At 42.6% G+C, this 17,183-nt stretch overlaps 1 protein-coding gene across 3 annotated transcripts in view; it reads left to right on the top strand.

Annotated features, from left to right (window-relative positions):
* The window catches only part of MAP3K20 (mitogen-activated protein kinase kinase kinase 20), a 111,296-nt gene that overhangs the window by 65,314 nt on the left and 28,799 nt on the right, over nt 1-17,183 (top strand). For 2 of the 3 annotated variants that reach the window (XM_053359378.1, XM_053359386.1), the window contains exon 11: nt 3,205-3,340. In XM_053359378.1, the coding sequence (XP_053215353.1) occupies nt 3,205-3,340 (136 nt within the window). Of the gene's footprint in view, nt 1-3,204; nt 3,341-13,934; nt 14,525-17,183 lie in introns of those variants that run through there. The other variant, XM_053359393.1, reaches the window with a different exon arrangement.

Genomic DNA, 17,183 nt, shown 5'->3' with positions numbered 1-17,183 from the left:
ATTGCCACCTGAAGAGACAGGGATCTCCAGAGTTTCAAAAACTCATGAGTGGAGTTTCTCAAAGTTATTTAACGGGGGGAAAACCATGAATAGCTTTAGTTGTACATGACAGGTATACTAAAGAGTGAAAATGAGGTTTAGATATAATGAATATGGAGGCTTACATTTTATTTTATTTTTGAACGTGTTATGTGAAGCTGCTTAACAAACAAAAACTCTTTCAAGAAACAGATAGGTAGCCGTGTTGGTCTGCCATAGTCAAAACAAAAATTTTTTTTTCTTTCCAGTAGCACCTTAAAGACCAACTAAGTTAGTTCTTGGTATGAGCTTTCGTGTCTGAAGAAGTGTGCATGCACACGAAAGCTCATACCAAGAACTAACTTAGTTGGTCTTTAAGGTGCTACTGGAAAGAAAAAAAATTTTTTCTTTCAAGAAAGTTAAAGTTTCTTTTTGAGCTTTTTGATTCCCCCCCCCCCATAAAATTATTTTGCAGCACAATTTTATGCATGTTTACTTGCAAGTAAGTACAGCGGGACTTATTCTTATGTCAATATGCATAGAAAGTCAGCCACAAAGTCCCTTCCCCTAGTCATCCTTAAGCTGCCATTCCTTTTTATTCCTATACCTTTGTTTTCGGTCTCAACACCTGATTAACAATCATTGGTTTTTATTTTTTATTTATTTCAAATGTATACTCTGCCATTTGGGGCCGACTGTGGCTGTCGAAGCAGCTCACAATGTGTGCTTTAAATAGATGGCACCAGATGGAACTTTCCATATCAGTTCAGTTTAAATAGGGAAAGTGTTTGGCTCCAGATACCTGCAGCACCCTGGCTGAGCGAGGGTGATGTCATCTGTTGGAACAGCCTTCTGTGCCCAGATCCCTTTACAGATTAGATCCCTATGTGCAAAAAGGGCACAGGGCAGGTTGTTGCCCTTGGTGCAGTGGGATTATGGAGAAAGTGCCAAGCATACAAATTAGTACAGTATTATCACCTTCACCTGTTTGGTGTAATGGGAAACCTTCTTTCATGTGAAGAGGTAGGGAGATCACTGCATGAAAGATACCTGGATTGTGGCTACAGCACACAGCACACCAGCATGTTTTTGTTCGGTAGACACTGATATGGGCTTAAATATTGAATATTCAGCGTCCCTAATCCATGTGAAATTAGTACGGGTTATGTCCAACTTCCTTAGTTTCAGTGGAACTTTACCCCTGCACATGGACCCAGAAGTAAGCATCACTTCATTAATAATAATAATAATAATAATAATAATAATAATAATAATAATTTATTATTTATACCCAGCCAGATGGGCAGCTTCCAACAAAATATTAAAATACAGTAGTCCATCAGATATTAAAAGCTTCCCTAACCAGGGTTGCCTTCAGATGTCTTCTAAAAGTCAGGTAGTTGTTTATTTCCTTGACATCTGATGGCAGGGCGTTCAACAGGGCGGGTGTAACTTGGCTTCTCGCAGTGAGGAAAGCGCCAGAAGGCCCTTGGCACTGGATCTCAGTGTCCGGGTAGAACGATGGGGGTGGAGACCCTCCTTCAGGTATACAGGGCCGAGGCCGTTTAGGGCTTTAAAGGTCAGCACCAACACTTTGAATTGTGCTCAGAAACGTACTGGGAGCCAATGTAGGTCTTTCAGGACCGGTGTTATGTGGTCTCGGTGGCCGCTCCCAGTCACCAGTCTAGCTGCCGCATTCTGGATTAGTTGTAGTTTCCGGGTCACCTTCAAAGGTAGCCCCACATGAGCGCATTGCAGTAGTCCAAGCAGGAGATAACCAGAGCATGCACCACTCTGGCGAGACAGTCCGTGGGCAGGTAGGGTCTCAGCCTGCGTACCAGATGGAGCTGGTAGACAGCTGCCCTGGACACAGAATTGACCTGTGCCTCCATGGACAGCTGCAAGTCCAAAATGACTCCCAGGCTGTGCACCTGGTCCTTCAGGCGCACAGTTATCCCATTCAGGACCAGGGAGTCCTGATTCTGGTGTATTCCTGAAAGACTAACTTTAGGTGTCATAGAATCATGGAATTGTAGAGCTGAGGATCCTCTCTAGTCCAACCCCCGACAATGCAGGAATATGCAGCTGCCCCACACAGAGATTGAACCTGCAACCTTGGCATTATCAGCACCATGCCGTAACCAACTGACCTATCAGAGCTGAGTAAGCGTCAGTAAAAAATAAATAAATTGCTGAGTTGAAGGTGTAATAGACAAGTGGCTACCTAAAGTAATTCAGGCCCGGTGTATAAACCACATATAGAGGTGTGCAGGCATCTTATGTTAGAAGTGAATGTTCTTTCATAACCCACTTGCGATGTGCTCAGGCCTGACTTGGGCATGTAGCAGAATGAGATGGTAGATTTCTGAGGTGGTAGAATGTATTGTAGCTCTTCAGAGCACAAGTGACAGAGCATTTTGCAGTACTTTCTCTGGCATGGAATATAAAACTGGGGAAAAAACAGGGAGGCAACCAAGCCTGTCTATGATGTGATATTATATTACTTGGAAATGTGTGGGGTAGTTTTTTTAAGCTCTTTTCCTTTCAAAGTGGAGAAGTGTTTGCAATGTAGGTATTTGCAATGGGGTGGGGGGAAATGGCTGGGGGCCAGGAAATTGAAACAGTATGAAGTGGTAAAATGGGCCACTGCACTGCATACTGTACGTAGGTGGGGGGATGTGTGGAATCACGTTTCTGAGTGCTCCCCTGTGTTAAAAGCTTGCCGCAAGTCGAAAACCACCACATAGCATGCAAATCTTTCTCCTTGATCTGCCAGCTTTCTGTTTGCATATTGTTTTCCCCAACATGAAACTACTCATCCACAGTCTGAAATGGTGCCTCTCAAATCCAATGAATTGTGTTGCATTTGAAGGCACAACTTTATTTCATTCAACTGAAGTAAAATGTAGTTTACAAACAACATCATCAAAACCCAGGGTTTTAAACACCTTTCCTTTTTTTTAAAAAAAGTGTGATACCTTCTGGGCTTTATTGTCTAGTGTGAACATTTTCTGTTGTGTTTATGGTTCAGAAAACTCTCTCTTGGTGGTAATTAAATGTCCTGCTTGAGTTAGTATTGCACTTTTCACCCTTTCACGTTTAATTAATATTCACGTGGAAAACTTTTCATGAACGATTTGTACTTGTCATGAGAAAGACGCGACCTAACAAATTGTCTCCTTGCAGATGTGAAATAGAGGCAACGTTAGAGAGGCTAAAGAAACTGGAACGTGACCTGAGCTTTAAGGAGCAGGAGTTAAAAGAACGGGAGAGGCGGCTGAAGATGTGGGAGCAAAAACTAACCGAACAGTCCAACACACCTGTGAGTACATACAAGGCTTTGAATCTTTTATCATACATCGCAGTAGAATTTGGATACTCCCAACAAAAGCTGGACCCAAAGACCTCAACGGGCTGCGCTCACCAAAGTGGAATTGTGGGGGTCTCCTCCTTCTCCCACCCTCCACTTTGAACAGCAGCAGGGGTGACCGGCAGGTGGGTTGGGTGCTGCACACCTGGCTTTCCGACAGCTGCACTGATGTGTTTATCAGGATGGAAAGATGGCAGGAAGGTTGGTGCAGCAGCTGAGTTGGACCTGCCCCTGAGCACCAGACTGCCATGTTCTGCTGCCTTTTGAAACCTCCCTCACTTTCAAATGTGGTTTGTCCTACAGCAAGGGTTGTTGCCGTTTGAGAATCAAAGCTCCCTTGGAACCAGCTCTAGTTGTAGTTCTTTGAACTCCAGCAAAAGTATGTCTTAACTTTCTGCTGAAGAGTGGGGCATCAGATATTTTAAACAAGTGTGGCTATAGCCCGTTGCCTCCATTAGTTAAGTGCATCCTGAAACATTCCATCTAGTGCGTTATAAAAATGAAGTCCGTAAATGCGGTTGTTCTAGCTAACTCCTGGCTAATAATGGAGGGGGGGACCCACAGCTGCATGTAGATCATGCTGCTGGTGTGTGGGAAGCCCTGGTACAGGGGGCTCTTAAACAGCATCCACTTTCAGACCAGTATTGCTATTTTTGTTTCAATTTGCACTGCCACCGATATATATGCTTACGAATTCAATAATAATAATAATAATAATAATAATAATAACAACAATAATAATAATAATATTTATTCCCCGCCCATGTGATTGAGTTTCCCCAGCCACTCTGGGCAGCTTCCAACAGAATATTAAAATACAATGGTCTATTAAACATTAAAAACTTCCCTAAACAGGGCTGCCTTCAGATGTCTTCTAAAAGTCTGGTAGTTGTTTTTCTCTTTGACATCTGGTGGGAGGGTGTTCCACAGGGCGGGTGCTACTACCAAGAAGGCCTTCTGCCTCGTTCCCTGTAACTTGGCTTCTCGCAGTGAGGGAACCGCCACAAGGCCCTTGGAAGCTGGACCTCAGTGTCTGGGCAGAACGATGGGGGTGGAGACGCTCCTTCAGGTATACTGAACCAAGGCCATTTAGGAACGTAAGGTTCCAAGTCCCTGCGTGTGCTTTAATATGCACATGGAGCTCTTGCACAGATATTCTCCTCCCAGTGGGAGGAAGGAGAATACCCAGGCATTCAAGGAAATGCATGGTCAGATCAACTTCCTCCATTGAAGTGAATGCTGATGCCACTCCAGAAAGTGTAGCCCTGTGTGGCCATCAGGGCTCATACACCTGCTAGCGAAATTCTGAATAATTGTAATTTTAAATGGGCAACCATAGCAATATTTAGGATTACCAATACTCTCTATTATACTTATGTTCCACTTTTCCTCCCAAGAGGCGCAGAGCATCTGACTGGGAGTCTTTCTGGGATGTCCACGTAAGACACTGACCAGGCTGCGATCTGCTTGGCTTTAGTAGTGTGCTAGCATAACTGCCTTCAGACTGTTTTTATGGGTCACATATTCTTAGAATACGAATAAATGAATAATGAACAGCCTGCAAAATTGCATATATACAATTTTTTTATTATATAAAAAGGTGATTGGATTCTGTTTGCAAAATCAGCAATTATGTTACTGTAAGATTTGCTGCACATAGTAGAGCCGGGCCCTAAAAATAGTCTGGTGCAGGAAGAAGGTTGAGGAATCTCTATGTCAGTGGTGGAAGCACAGTCCAAATCAAGGCTTGCATATGGGCAACAGATCTTTGCTGCTGGACATATTAGACATTCCATAAAAGTTGATATATAAATAAAGTGCAAAACACAAGTAACATTTTCTGCGTAATCTTGATTAGGGAGTGAAATCATACGCCTAAGGAAAGAATGCAAGACTGACAACTGACCATAAAAATGTATATATATACTGTATATGATTGAACAGTATTACCGTAGCATTTTGTGGCATTTGTAAATAAGCTGCTGGCCTTCCTATTTGCATTATTCCATTGTGTTGCATTTTACTCCCCCCCCCCAAAAAAACACCCCAGTGGGCGCTAATTGACTTTCTTCCACCCAACATCCATTTGATCCAACGTTGATACATTCTGCATCTTTTGCCATGTGTTGCCCTTCTACGATTGCCTGTAGCTCACAGGTTGTAATCACTCTTTAATTTTAGTACCTATTTTGGCCTGTTCACTGTTTTTGCACCTTCTTTCTGAGGCACAGCTTAATGACATCTATATGAATCACACTGCATGTGTATTCCAGCTGTGAACATGTAGTAGCATATAATGATGAAGCACAGATTTTTCCCCAGAAGCAAGGTTCTCTGTGTTCTCAGTAGGCAGCCGGTAGGCTCCCTTTAATGTCTGCGAAGATCCAGTAGCTAAGATATGGGCCATCACCTACATGGTGCACAGCATGAAACATAGCCCTAATGAGCCAGTCTTCCCGCAAGCAAGGCTAGCAAGGATTTTTATGCTGCACTTACTTATCGCTTCTACTGTTCACCGGCTGGCTTTGCTGAGCGAAGGTGTTGTGGCGAGGCCCCATTGTGCTTAGCATAAACCTCCTTTTTGTAGGACATTAATACAACTCTCCTTTTTTTACAAGTAGGGACAATTCTGTCGGCAGAGAAGACTTAAGATAATGCAGAAAGTAGAGTGCCTTTCAAACTTCTTAAATGGATTGTCATGCAGCTGAAAGAGCATCTGTCAGATTTTTTGAATAATGAAAACTCTTGCTGTTTCCTTGACTTGCCTCCGTCTCCACCCCCCATTTTGCTTTATTTCTTAAGAATTTTAACTTCAGAACTCTTCTATACACAAAAACAAATCATAGATACGTTGACATTAGAAAGGACACAAATGTCCTCTGCTGCCCTGTGAAAATGGCTGCTGTTGTTGACAAGAGCTCTATATTCTTTCTTCATGGCAGTAGAACAGGCATAGGCAAACTCAGCCCTCCAGATGTTTTGGGACTACAACTCCCATCGTCCCTAGCTAACAGGACCAGTGGTCAGGGATGATGGGAGTTGTAGTCACAAAACTGGAGGGCCGAGTTTGCCTATGCCTGCAGTAGAAGTATTAGGATAGTAAAACTGCAATGAAGGAGAAATAAACCTATGAAATGATTTGCAGGGTGTTCCTTTTCTGCATTTACTGAAAGTCCTTCCCTGGCACCTCTATATGGATGAAGGGCTAGGCCATTGTCTGGAGCAGTAAAGAGTGACTGGAAGTGAGGACCATAGAGTCTTCAAAAGGATAGGGCACCTTTGAAAAGGAACATGTCCAGTCCTACAAATGGCGCACTGGAAACCCATTGCTATAGAGAGGCTTGGAGGGGCAAGGAAATTAGATTCACTAATTTCTAGCACGGTGGCTCTGTTCTCACGTCACCATGAAGCACATGGTTTGCCTTGAACACACAAATGGATCTGACTTCGCTCCTCCCCTGAGTGTGAGCAGGGACAACAAACCACTATGTGAAACAAGGCTATGAGACTCTGTCTCTCTCTGGTGGCCCCACAAAGCATAATCCACTCTACAATTCATGGAAAGCTCCCATCACCATATGAAATGCAAATACAGTGGTGCCTCGCAAGACGAAAAGAATCCGTTCCGCGATTCTCTTTGTCTAGCGGTTTTTTCGTCTTGCGAAGCAACCCTATTAGCGGCTAAGCGGATTAGCGCTATTAGTGGTTTAGCGGCTTAGCAGCTATTAAAGGATTAGCAGCTAAGCTGCTAAAAGGCTATTAGCAGCTTAGCGGCTTAGAAAAAGGGGGGCGGGGGGGGGGAAATCGCAAGACTAGCAAGACGTTTCGTCTTGCGAAGCAAGCCCATAGGGAAAATCGTCTTGCGAAGCAACTCAGAAACGGAAAACCCTTTCGTCTAGCGGGTTTTCCGTCTTGCGAGGCATTCGTCTTGCGGGGCACCACTGTAGCAGGTTCTGAGGGGCAGTTTTTGTTGGTACCATGGCAGGGAGACAAATAGTTAAACTTCTCTTTCCCACCTCCCAGCCTCAAGGGTGTGCAGCTTGATTGCATTCACACAATTAATGTCACATCTAATTTGGCCCCAAAACATGGGCTTTAATTGGGACCCTCTAGGATAGAACCTAATTTTGAAAACTGGCATCACCAGTTATCTCACCACAAGAGTAACCACAACTACTGGCGTGAATTCTTCTTAAGTCTTTCAGACATGGGCTGCCAGGGCAAAGGGAGTGGCATTGGATATTTTGTCCAGGGTGCTGAACAATTATAATTTAACAGAGCGCGATAAAACTCAAAAGTGCTCGGATTGCGAAGGGTGACCCATAGCATTACAATCTGGGCACTGGTTACTCACTTCTTGATTACTGTAATACAGGGGGCTGCCTTGGAAGGCTGTTCATAAACTACAGTTGGTTCAGGCTCCTGAAGCTAGGCTTCTTGTGGGGTGCGATGTGGGGACTCACGGTACTCCCCTTTTGTAACAGCTGCACTGGCTCCCTGCTTCCAGATGTTGCTCATTTAGTCCCATAAAGCCCTAAAAACAGCTTGAGATCAGGTTATCTGAAGGACCGCCTTCTTCCATATAGTCCTGACTGAGGACTAATGCCTTCCAGGGGCCCTTCTCACTTTCCCTTTAGGAATTCTTACCGTGACACCGCATAAAACGGCCTTTTGTGTGGTGGCCCCTCCATCTGCAGAGATCTCTATGATTCCTTTACCGTATGCATTTCAGAGAGCAGTTGAACCTTTCTCCTCAAACATTTTAGCTCTTCAACCTAATTTGGGTGCTGTGAATTTGCTCATATCTTATTGTTTTTTTAGGGTTCCCCGTTCTGATCTCCTTGGGAAAGAGCAGGATATAAGCTTATCCAGTGCTGTTTTTCTAGAAAAAGAGGTGCCAGAACTCACCACGAACACCTCCCTCGTTCTCTTAGAATGGCAACAGCGCCCACCTGAGAGGTGCCGGAACTGAGCTCTGGCTGAAAAACTCCCTGAGTTTTTCTTAAAGAAAGAAATGCTTGGCTTTTCATTGCAGAAGCAAGGACAACCCTATGTGGGAAAAGACTGAAGTCAAATAAGTAGATTCGCTTCAACAGGAACATGCTTTGTTTGAAATGTAGTTCAGCAATTTTAGCTCCTGAACTCAGTTCTGTGTCAGTTTGGGCAAGAAACTATCTGAAGAGGGTGGGGGGTGGGGGAGTGAAAAAAAAAGGATACTTAATTAATATGCAAGAATTAGTGCATAGAACTTATGTCAGGAATTGGAAGCAGATGGAGACACATGCTAAGCAGAGACTTGTCAAGTTTAAGGGGGCTAAGCTGCAGCTGCACAGCACCTGCTGTATCATTGTCAAGCATTGTGGCAACATCGACATGGAATTGAAAGGAGAACAAATTGAACAGTTTTATGGTTATATTATGGAAACTCTTCCCTCTTAGGCCTGATTCACACATGCAAATAGTGGCTACTTATAATGCAACTACAGAATGCTCAGTGCACCAAGTCATTCATGTAAAGCAGTGTGTGTGTGTGTGTGTGTGTGTGTGTGTGTGTGTGTGTGTGTATTTTCCTTGCTACTCCCCGCCCCCCAAGCCACTGGAAATACACACACTTCCTTTTATTTTCCATTTTGCACCGACAAATTGATTGCCGCATGGAGCAGACTGTGCTTGGTTGCATTGTATACCAAATCCAAGATGCTGTTTGTAAGCGTGAATCAGGCTTCGGGTTGTAATAATAATAATAATAATAATAATAATAATAATAATAATACCCCACCCATCCGACTGGGTTTCCCTAGCCACTCTGGGCGACTCAAAACATAATATTCAAAACACGATAAAACATCAAACATTAAAAACTTCCCTAAACAGGGTTGCCTTCAGATGTCTTCTAAAAATCAGACAGTTGTTTATTTCTTTGACATCTGATGAGAGGGTGTTCCATAGGGTGGGTGTTACTACTGAGATGGCCCTCTGCCCGGTTCCCCATGATCCGAAAACCTCTTACACAAGAACATTTGCAGTGAAGTTGTCAGCACTATTCTAGAATCAGTGTACAAGGAACATATTCTCTGTTCCTCCCCTTGCTATGCTTCCTTTCAGCATTGTAAGTCTAGGTAAAGAACCACGGTTCCAACAACTGCATGAGCAAAGTTCTTTTTTTTAAAAAAAATATATTTATTAAAGTTTTCAAATTTAATACAAATAAAAAAGAATCAAAAAGCAAAAAGCAAAAAAGTTTAAAAACACATAAAGTTCACAATACTTATTTTTCAATAACATATTTCCCCGACCTCCTCATACCTCCCCTTCTTGTATTCCAATTCAAATTGTTAATTCAGCAAATCCTTATCCGTAATTTTTAACCTATTTCTATACTTAATTTAACATATTATTATTTTACTTTTTCTCTTTCATCCATTTCCTCAATTTATTTTTGCTAACCTTGTTTTCATTTAATTTAGTTCATTTTAAAAAACCAATTTTACCTTATCCAAACTTAAACATCAATACTTATACATCAATACTCATTCTTAAAACATTTTTTCTAAAGTCGACCCAAATTCCCTTCCACGAATTTCCCAATTTTCATACACGTAACAAAAACAAAATAAAAACAGAACAAATTATAATTATGTACCCTTTGGATTCCCAAACTCCACCCCCCCTTTCCCGGTTACAGTCCCCGACCAATGTCCATCAGTCTTAATCTACTATTAGCCTGGAGATCTCACATCCGAGGCTCTTAGTTCTCTCTCAATTCCTCTCTGCCGGTTTTTTTGATATTGAACACCAAATCTCGGAGAAGCTCTGGCCCTATGGGATCCATGTTTCTTCCAGCCAGACCTCCATATTTAAAAGTGGAGCCCGAATCTTGTTTCTTACTCCTTTCAAGTCCAAATGTCCCCAAAGCTCCAACTTCCACCTTAAGCAAATTTGTAATCCTTGGGTCTTCAGATCTCCACATAAGGGGATCTCTCCATTTTTCAATCTCCAATTCAAGCCAGATTTTCCACATCAAGTTTTTATTTTCCTTTGTTGCCATCATGTCAGGCCTCAAGCTCTCCTTTGTCATCTGCAAAATTACAGCTCCTCCTTCCTTTTCTTCAGGGCCAACATATACCTCCTTCTCCAAATTCTCCAAGCTCTCAAGTTTCTCTTTTTGTCCAGTTGAATAGACTTCCTGATTCAAGTCTTTATCAACTTCAATGATATTGTTTACAGTTGAGTCCAGAGTTGTAACATTTGTAGCCAAAACATCAATTTGGCCTTGTAACTTTCCCAAGAGAACAAAAACTCTGTCCAATTCAGCCTGATGCATGAGCAAAGTTCAAATCCCTGTCTGTTTCAGATCCCAACCTTAACCATTCTGAGACATGGGACCAGCTTGGTGTTTACTCTTTGAGAAAGCACAGTGATGCCTAGCTCTGATAGGAGAATAGAAACATGACCAGCTGACCAGCCCATGTTAGTTCCTTGCTCCTAAATTCTGTAACGTTTCAAGCCTACTCACAGCGAACCAAAGGAGTTGATCAAGGGCATTGGTATGGAGGGGGGCGGGGCGGGGAGCACTGTAAAATAAATACAAACATTTCAAGGCTAATAACTGCTAGAAGTGCAGGATGAATATCTGGCCTATTAAGCCTTCAGATTAAAGACCAAGGAGTTGTTCCCAGACTTCTGGACATTAGATATACACATCTAATGTAATTCATTGTCCCCATTTAGGGCATTTCTTTAGAATCTCTTAGTTTGCTCAACACAAAAGTCAAGGTAAAAAAGAAGCTTAAATTAAAAAATCTACTGGAAAATACAGTAGATTCCTTATTTAACCTTTTGACTTTGGTGTTGTTTGTTTCTGGTGTACAGTCGATTATATTTTCCCTGCATCTATCACCCCCCCCCCACTCTCCAGGTAATATCCAGAGTTTAATTCAATTCCCCCTTTACTTATTTATCATATTTTTATCCCATCCCTCCCAAGTTGTCCAGAATAGTGTGTGTTGTGTCTTCTGCCAGTTTAAATCCACAAGATTGTGAGATCAGGTAGATTGAGAGTTGGTGATTGACTCAAGGCCATTGTGGCTGAGTGAAGATTTGAATTCAGGACTCTCTGGTCCTATTCCTGACACCACTATATCACACTGGCCCTCAGAACCACAACATGTTTTTTTAAGCACTTGTCAAAATGAAACCAGATACAGTGGTACCTTGGTTTAAGAACAGCTTAGTTTATGAACAACTTGGATTAAGAACGCTGCAAACCCGGAAGTAGATGTTTTGGTTTGTGAACTTTGCCTTGGAATAAGAACATGTTCCACTTCCTGTTGAGTCGTTCCATTTGTAAATTGAGTTCCTGGCTGCTATGGGAAAGCATGCCTTGGTTTAAGAATGCTTTGGTTTAAGAACAGACTTCTGGAATGGATTAAGTTCGTAAACCAAGGTACCACTGTACTAGGTAGCATGCCCTCTGAACATACATTCTTTGCTTGCATTGTCAGGCTGAGACATAGGAGGCTGGCTGGCTGTATTAAGAAGCAGGTCAGCCCATTCACTGGGAATTAGTTAGGTTCTTGCCAACTATGGTTTTTGGGATGTCAGGTACGTTAGGGGCAGGGGTCTGCAACCCGCAGCTCCGGAGCCGCATGTGGCTCTTTTACACCTTTGCCGCGGCTCCGGGGCAGATACTAGCGAGGGGAGGAGGCGCATTGTGCGCCCCGACACTCCCCCACTGTGGCGGGCGCTGTACTGGCTGTGACGTCGCATGGGGGCGGTGCGTGCGTTAGTCACGCACTGTCCCGACGTCACCTTCCCGCCTGCCTGCCCGCTACATTGTAAGGGGCATGTACGCTGGTCACTGCATTGAAAGGGGGAATCTACGCTGGTCACTGTTTTGAAGGGGAGTGAAGAACACACACACACAAAAAGGTAACTTGTTAATTTAACGTTTATTTCTATGAGGAGGAGTAATTCTGAGGGGTCAAACAAAGAAATAATAAAAAAGTGACAAAAAAGTTATTTTTATAATGACGAGTTTTGCGGCTCCCAGTTTTTTTTTCTTCGGAAACGGGTCCAAGTGGCTCTTTTTGTCTTAGAGGTTGCAGACCCCTGGTTATGGGGAACCTAACACATCCACGGAATGTGACTTGAGAATGTCCATATTACCTAAAACCTGCATTATGTCAGAGTTTATTTCTTTCATCCAAAGATCTCTTGCTAAGTGTATTTTTACACACACACATACGCACAAAAGAAAGGTTAAAATAAATTCCGGTGGAGTGGAAGTAATGAAATCTTACATAGGTTAGTGTGAAACTCAAGATTTGTGTTGGCTTGAGCACAGCATGCAAATATCCTTTTATGCGTGGTGCAGCTATAGTGAGCGCATGCAGCAACTGCGTATTTTTCCTCTGCACATATGATTACATGCTCGCAAGCTACCAGGAAGCTAGGATTTATTGATGTCCTCCTGCCACATGTCCATGCATAACATTAGAATTCAGCCCTTTGTCTCCACGGCAAATTTCTTGTGAGCTTTTCCCAATCGCTTCCCAATGTGAGATCTTGTCTGGCCACTCCAAATAGCTCACTCTGGTGAGTGGTCCATGCTTCAGAAAGATGTCACATACAGAGTTGTTAGCCATGTGTATCGCTCCCATTGTGTAGAAACAGTCTGCAAGCCACTTTCAGGTGCTGTATTCCTAGTGGCTGCTGATAGGGACATGGAAACTGTCAGTTCAAACCACGTTATAGCCACGTGGCATGGACCACTTACCTTGCAGAGGCTGTTTGCCCTGGCCGCCAGAGGGCCATTGTAATGTGGAGCAGAGTCATAACTATGGCACAGGGGGAAACTGGGAAATGTGCACTCTCAGGAACTCTTTGTGTACATTGCAGCATGGATATGCCACCATAGCAAGGCTCCAATGTACATTTATCGATTTCCATTTTCCAGCAAAAACCTAACCATTACAGAAGCAGTTTGTTAGCAGTGAAGGGTAAGAGTATTTTGATAGCGGTACCTTTTTTTATTCTAGCGTGAATATAGACACAAAAGGAACTGTAATCTACAGGCACCTTTACTTTGGGAACTTCAGGAATATTTATTCCAGCATCAGCCTTTGGAATAGTAAACAAACATTTTAAATCAATTTGCTATTTGTTTTTCAAAACAGAACAAAAATTGAGGTTTGTTTGGGTTTTTTCTTTGGCTTTGATAAAACTGTTTTCAAGATAGACACTTCTACAAAATATTTTACCTCATGCCATGCAAAGTTTTAATTTTCAACGTGAAGGCTCAATCTGCCTATGGTGCCTTGCATACTCATTGGTGGTGGTTATTCTATCTTCATTGTCTAAAAATAAATAGCCAAGTATTTTCAGAAAGAAATTCTTAATTGGCTGTTTATATTTAGACTCACTAATAATTTTACTTTCTGTTTATTGCTCACTAATCTGGTGGTGTCTTTTGCCTGGTTTTTAAATTGGTCCTAACTTTCCTTTTTTTCTCCTCTATCCTTCCTTTCCTTTTTTTTTCTACTAGTTTTGCTTCCCTTTTGCTGCAAGAATGTCTGAGGAGTCTTACTTTGAATCTAAAACAGAGGAATCAAACAGTGCAGAGATGTCATGTCAGATCACAGCAACAAGTAACGGGGAGGTAGCTGGTGTGAACCCAAGTCTGAAGGCCTTGATGATGAAGGGCTTTGGGGATATCTTCCCTATGAACGAAGCAGGACCCGTCCTGCATTCTGGGATGCAGATAAATATGCAAGCCAAAAAGAATTCTTCCAAAACCACCTCTATGAAAAAAGGGAAGAAAGTCAACATGTCATTGGGGTTCCATGAATTCGACTTATCTGATGATGATGATTCTGATGATATTGATTTTGATGATGGAAGTGATAGTAGCAGTGAATGAAAGAAATAAAAAACTGTAATGTGGCGTCTGAAACAAAGGGGGAGGGAAATTTTTTTTTTCCTGAAAAAGAAGCTACAAGTGTGAATTAAAACAACTTTGAAACCCAGCACCGCTCAGTTTCGTAGGCCCATTTTATTTCTTGTATGTGAGAAGTTATGTTTATACCCATATTTGGCTTTAAAATTTGCTTTAAAACACCTTATGTGTGTGTTTTTTTTTAAAAGGGGGGAATATTCTATTATGCTACAATACTTGGTTTCTTGTTTACCTCTCGACACCATAAGGAAACTGCAGACTGCTAGGAGTGTTTTTAATTCACATAATTGTTGGTAAATCATGAATATGTTGCTATTACTCTTGCCGGGTTTTTGAGCAAGTTAACATCTGGATTTTTCATGTAAATTTGACAACCTCCTTTAAAATACCTTGTGTACGGGAGGAGCAGGCTTTGCACTAGGATCTGCTCCTCTTTCCCTCCACTGAATATTGTCTCTGACAATGCTGATCATCTGTTTGGAGTAGAAGCAGCACCAAGCTTTCTGGCTTCAGTGACCTCTCCTCACACAGGTTGTCAGTTCTAATATAGATCTCCCTTCCATTCAACTGATACCTGATACAGGTTTCCCTTCCTCAGCATCTTTTTGCACAACGAAGGACCTAATCCAGAAGGGCTATGCACACGTGTTGGGTTGTCCTTACAGGATGTGCAATTTAACCTACACTTAAGCTGCAATCCTGCAACCACATACTTGGGAGTAAGCCTCACTGAACATCAACGGGACTGAATTCTGCTTGTTGCCATTCCTGTATATTTTTTGGGCAAGTACCAATTCATAACTAGAAATGAGAAACCAAATACAGTCGTACCTTGGAAGTTGAACGGAATCCGTTCTGGAAGCCCGTTTGGCTTCCAGAATGTTCGGAAACCAAAGCACAGCTTCTGATTGGCTGCAGGAAGCTCCTGCAGCCAATCAGAAGCCGCGGAAGCCCATGTCGGGTGTTCAGGTTCCAAAGAACGTTCGCAAACTGGAACACTCACTTCCGGGTTTCGGGAGCCAAAATGGTCCAAATACCAAGGCGTTCGGAATCTAAGGTACAACTGTATAACATAATGGAATTTAAGCACAGCTTCTAGAAGAGAATGTGGACATGAGAATTCATTGAGGTATCCCTTTTCCTCCAATGTATTTACACCACAAGCTCAACTGCATAGAAGTAACCAAAGACATAGCTGTGGACTTGTGGTTGAATCCAATATAGTGCTGAGTAAGAATCACATCAGTGCAAGGGCTTACACTGGTAAACTTTTCCACCATGTCCTCAAACATGCTCTCTAAACAGTCGTCCAGAGCAAATCTGAGGAGAGCGCAAGTTGCACACACTGGGGGAGCAGAGAGTTGAGAAAATCTGGTTGCACATGTTAAATCCTTGAACTGGTAAGAATGCATTCGTTGGCTGCCACCCATTATAATTAGTAGGGCTTTAACGTTTAGTGGATTAATTGGGTTAATTTAAACAATTAAAATTCCAACTCGGGCAGACTGAAACAACTCTTTTTTATATATATTTAAGAACATATATTTTTAAGAGCTTATTGAAAACTGTGAGTGGCAGACAGGAACTTACAAACTATCCCCTCTTCTACAATGGGAAGGAAGGGACGGAGATATTTTGTCAGTGTCTAAATCCCCTACCCCGCTACCCTGGTTTGGAGGCTACATAGCTTTGGGTCGTACAGACCCAACCGCTCTCTGGACCGGCTGTGGCAAGCATGACCCTATTTTGCCTTGCCAAATTGGAAATCTGTTGCCAGTTTGGCCAGGGCCTCAGAAGAGGCGTTGCTGGGGGAGAGAGCTCCTCCAACATGGAATTGCCTTCTCTGAAATCAAAACTGTATCTCTGACATTTGAAGGATAGATCTTAACGATCCTGTGTTTCCTGAAACACCCTGCTAGGGATTCTAACCGTCTTTTATTACACTACACTAGTACTTCAGCATGCTTTTGCACAATAAAAAAAAAAATAGTTTGTCCCCTGGAGTGAGATAAATGTGGAAGTAGGCATAGCAAAGAGATTTGGTCTGTGTGCATTGACAGTTGCATTGGTAATACTTAGGTAAGCACGTTATTCAGGAAAAAGAAATCATAGAATCTGTTATCTTTTTAGAGTTGGAAGGGACCCAAGGGTCATCCAGTCCAACCCCCTGCAATGCAGCAACCTCAGCTAAAGCAGATGGCTATCCAACCTCTGCTTAAAAACCTCCAAGGAAGGAGCGTCCACAACCCCTCGTGGGAATCTGTTCTGCTGCCAAACAGCTCTTACTGTCAGAAAGTTTTTTCCGAATGTTTGGTTGGAATCTCCTTTCTTGTATCTTGAAGCCATTGCCTCGAGTCCTACCCTCCAGAGCAGGAGAAAACAAGCATGCTCCCTCTTCCATGTGACAGCCCTTAAGATATTTGAAGATGGCTATCGCATCTCCACTTGGTCTTCTCTTTTCCAGGCTTAAACATACCCAGCTCCTTCAAGCACTCCTCGTAAGGCTCAGTTTCCAGATCGTTGAGCATCTTGGTTGCCCTTCTCTGCACACGTTCCAGTCAATATAACCTTCTCATATGCAATGAAAGATACTTTGTGTAGAAAACACAGCATTTTATTTCCAGTATAATGTGGTGGGATCAAGGATGGCAGCCTATGCACAGAAATTGTTCACTGATCTGGTGGTGGTCCCTCTTGCGCACATAACACTCATATATTTTACAGAGATCCAGCTAGGACAGCAATTCTTATGGATCTTTAAATAAGGGTGCCTGAGTAAATCTGGTATTAGAGTCTTGTAACCAAGACAGCGTACGCACACGTACGTGTGTGTGTGTA

This window comes from Podarcis raffonei, chromosome 1 (genome assembly GCF_027172205.1).
Source record: "Podarcis raffonei isolate rPodRaf1 chromosome 1, rPodRaf1.pri, whole genome shotgun sequence".
Classification (NCBI taxonomy): Eukaryota; Metazoa; Chordata; class Lepidosauria; order Squamata; family Lacertidae; genus Podarcis; species Podarcis raffonei.
Note: the sequence above shows the minus strand (reverse complement) of the source record. Positions and strands in the feature narration are given on the sequence as shown.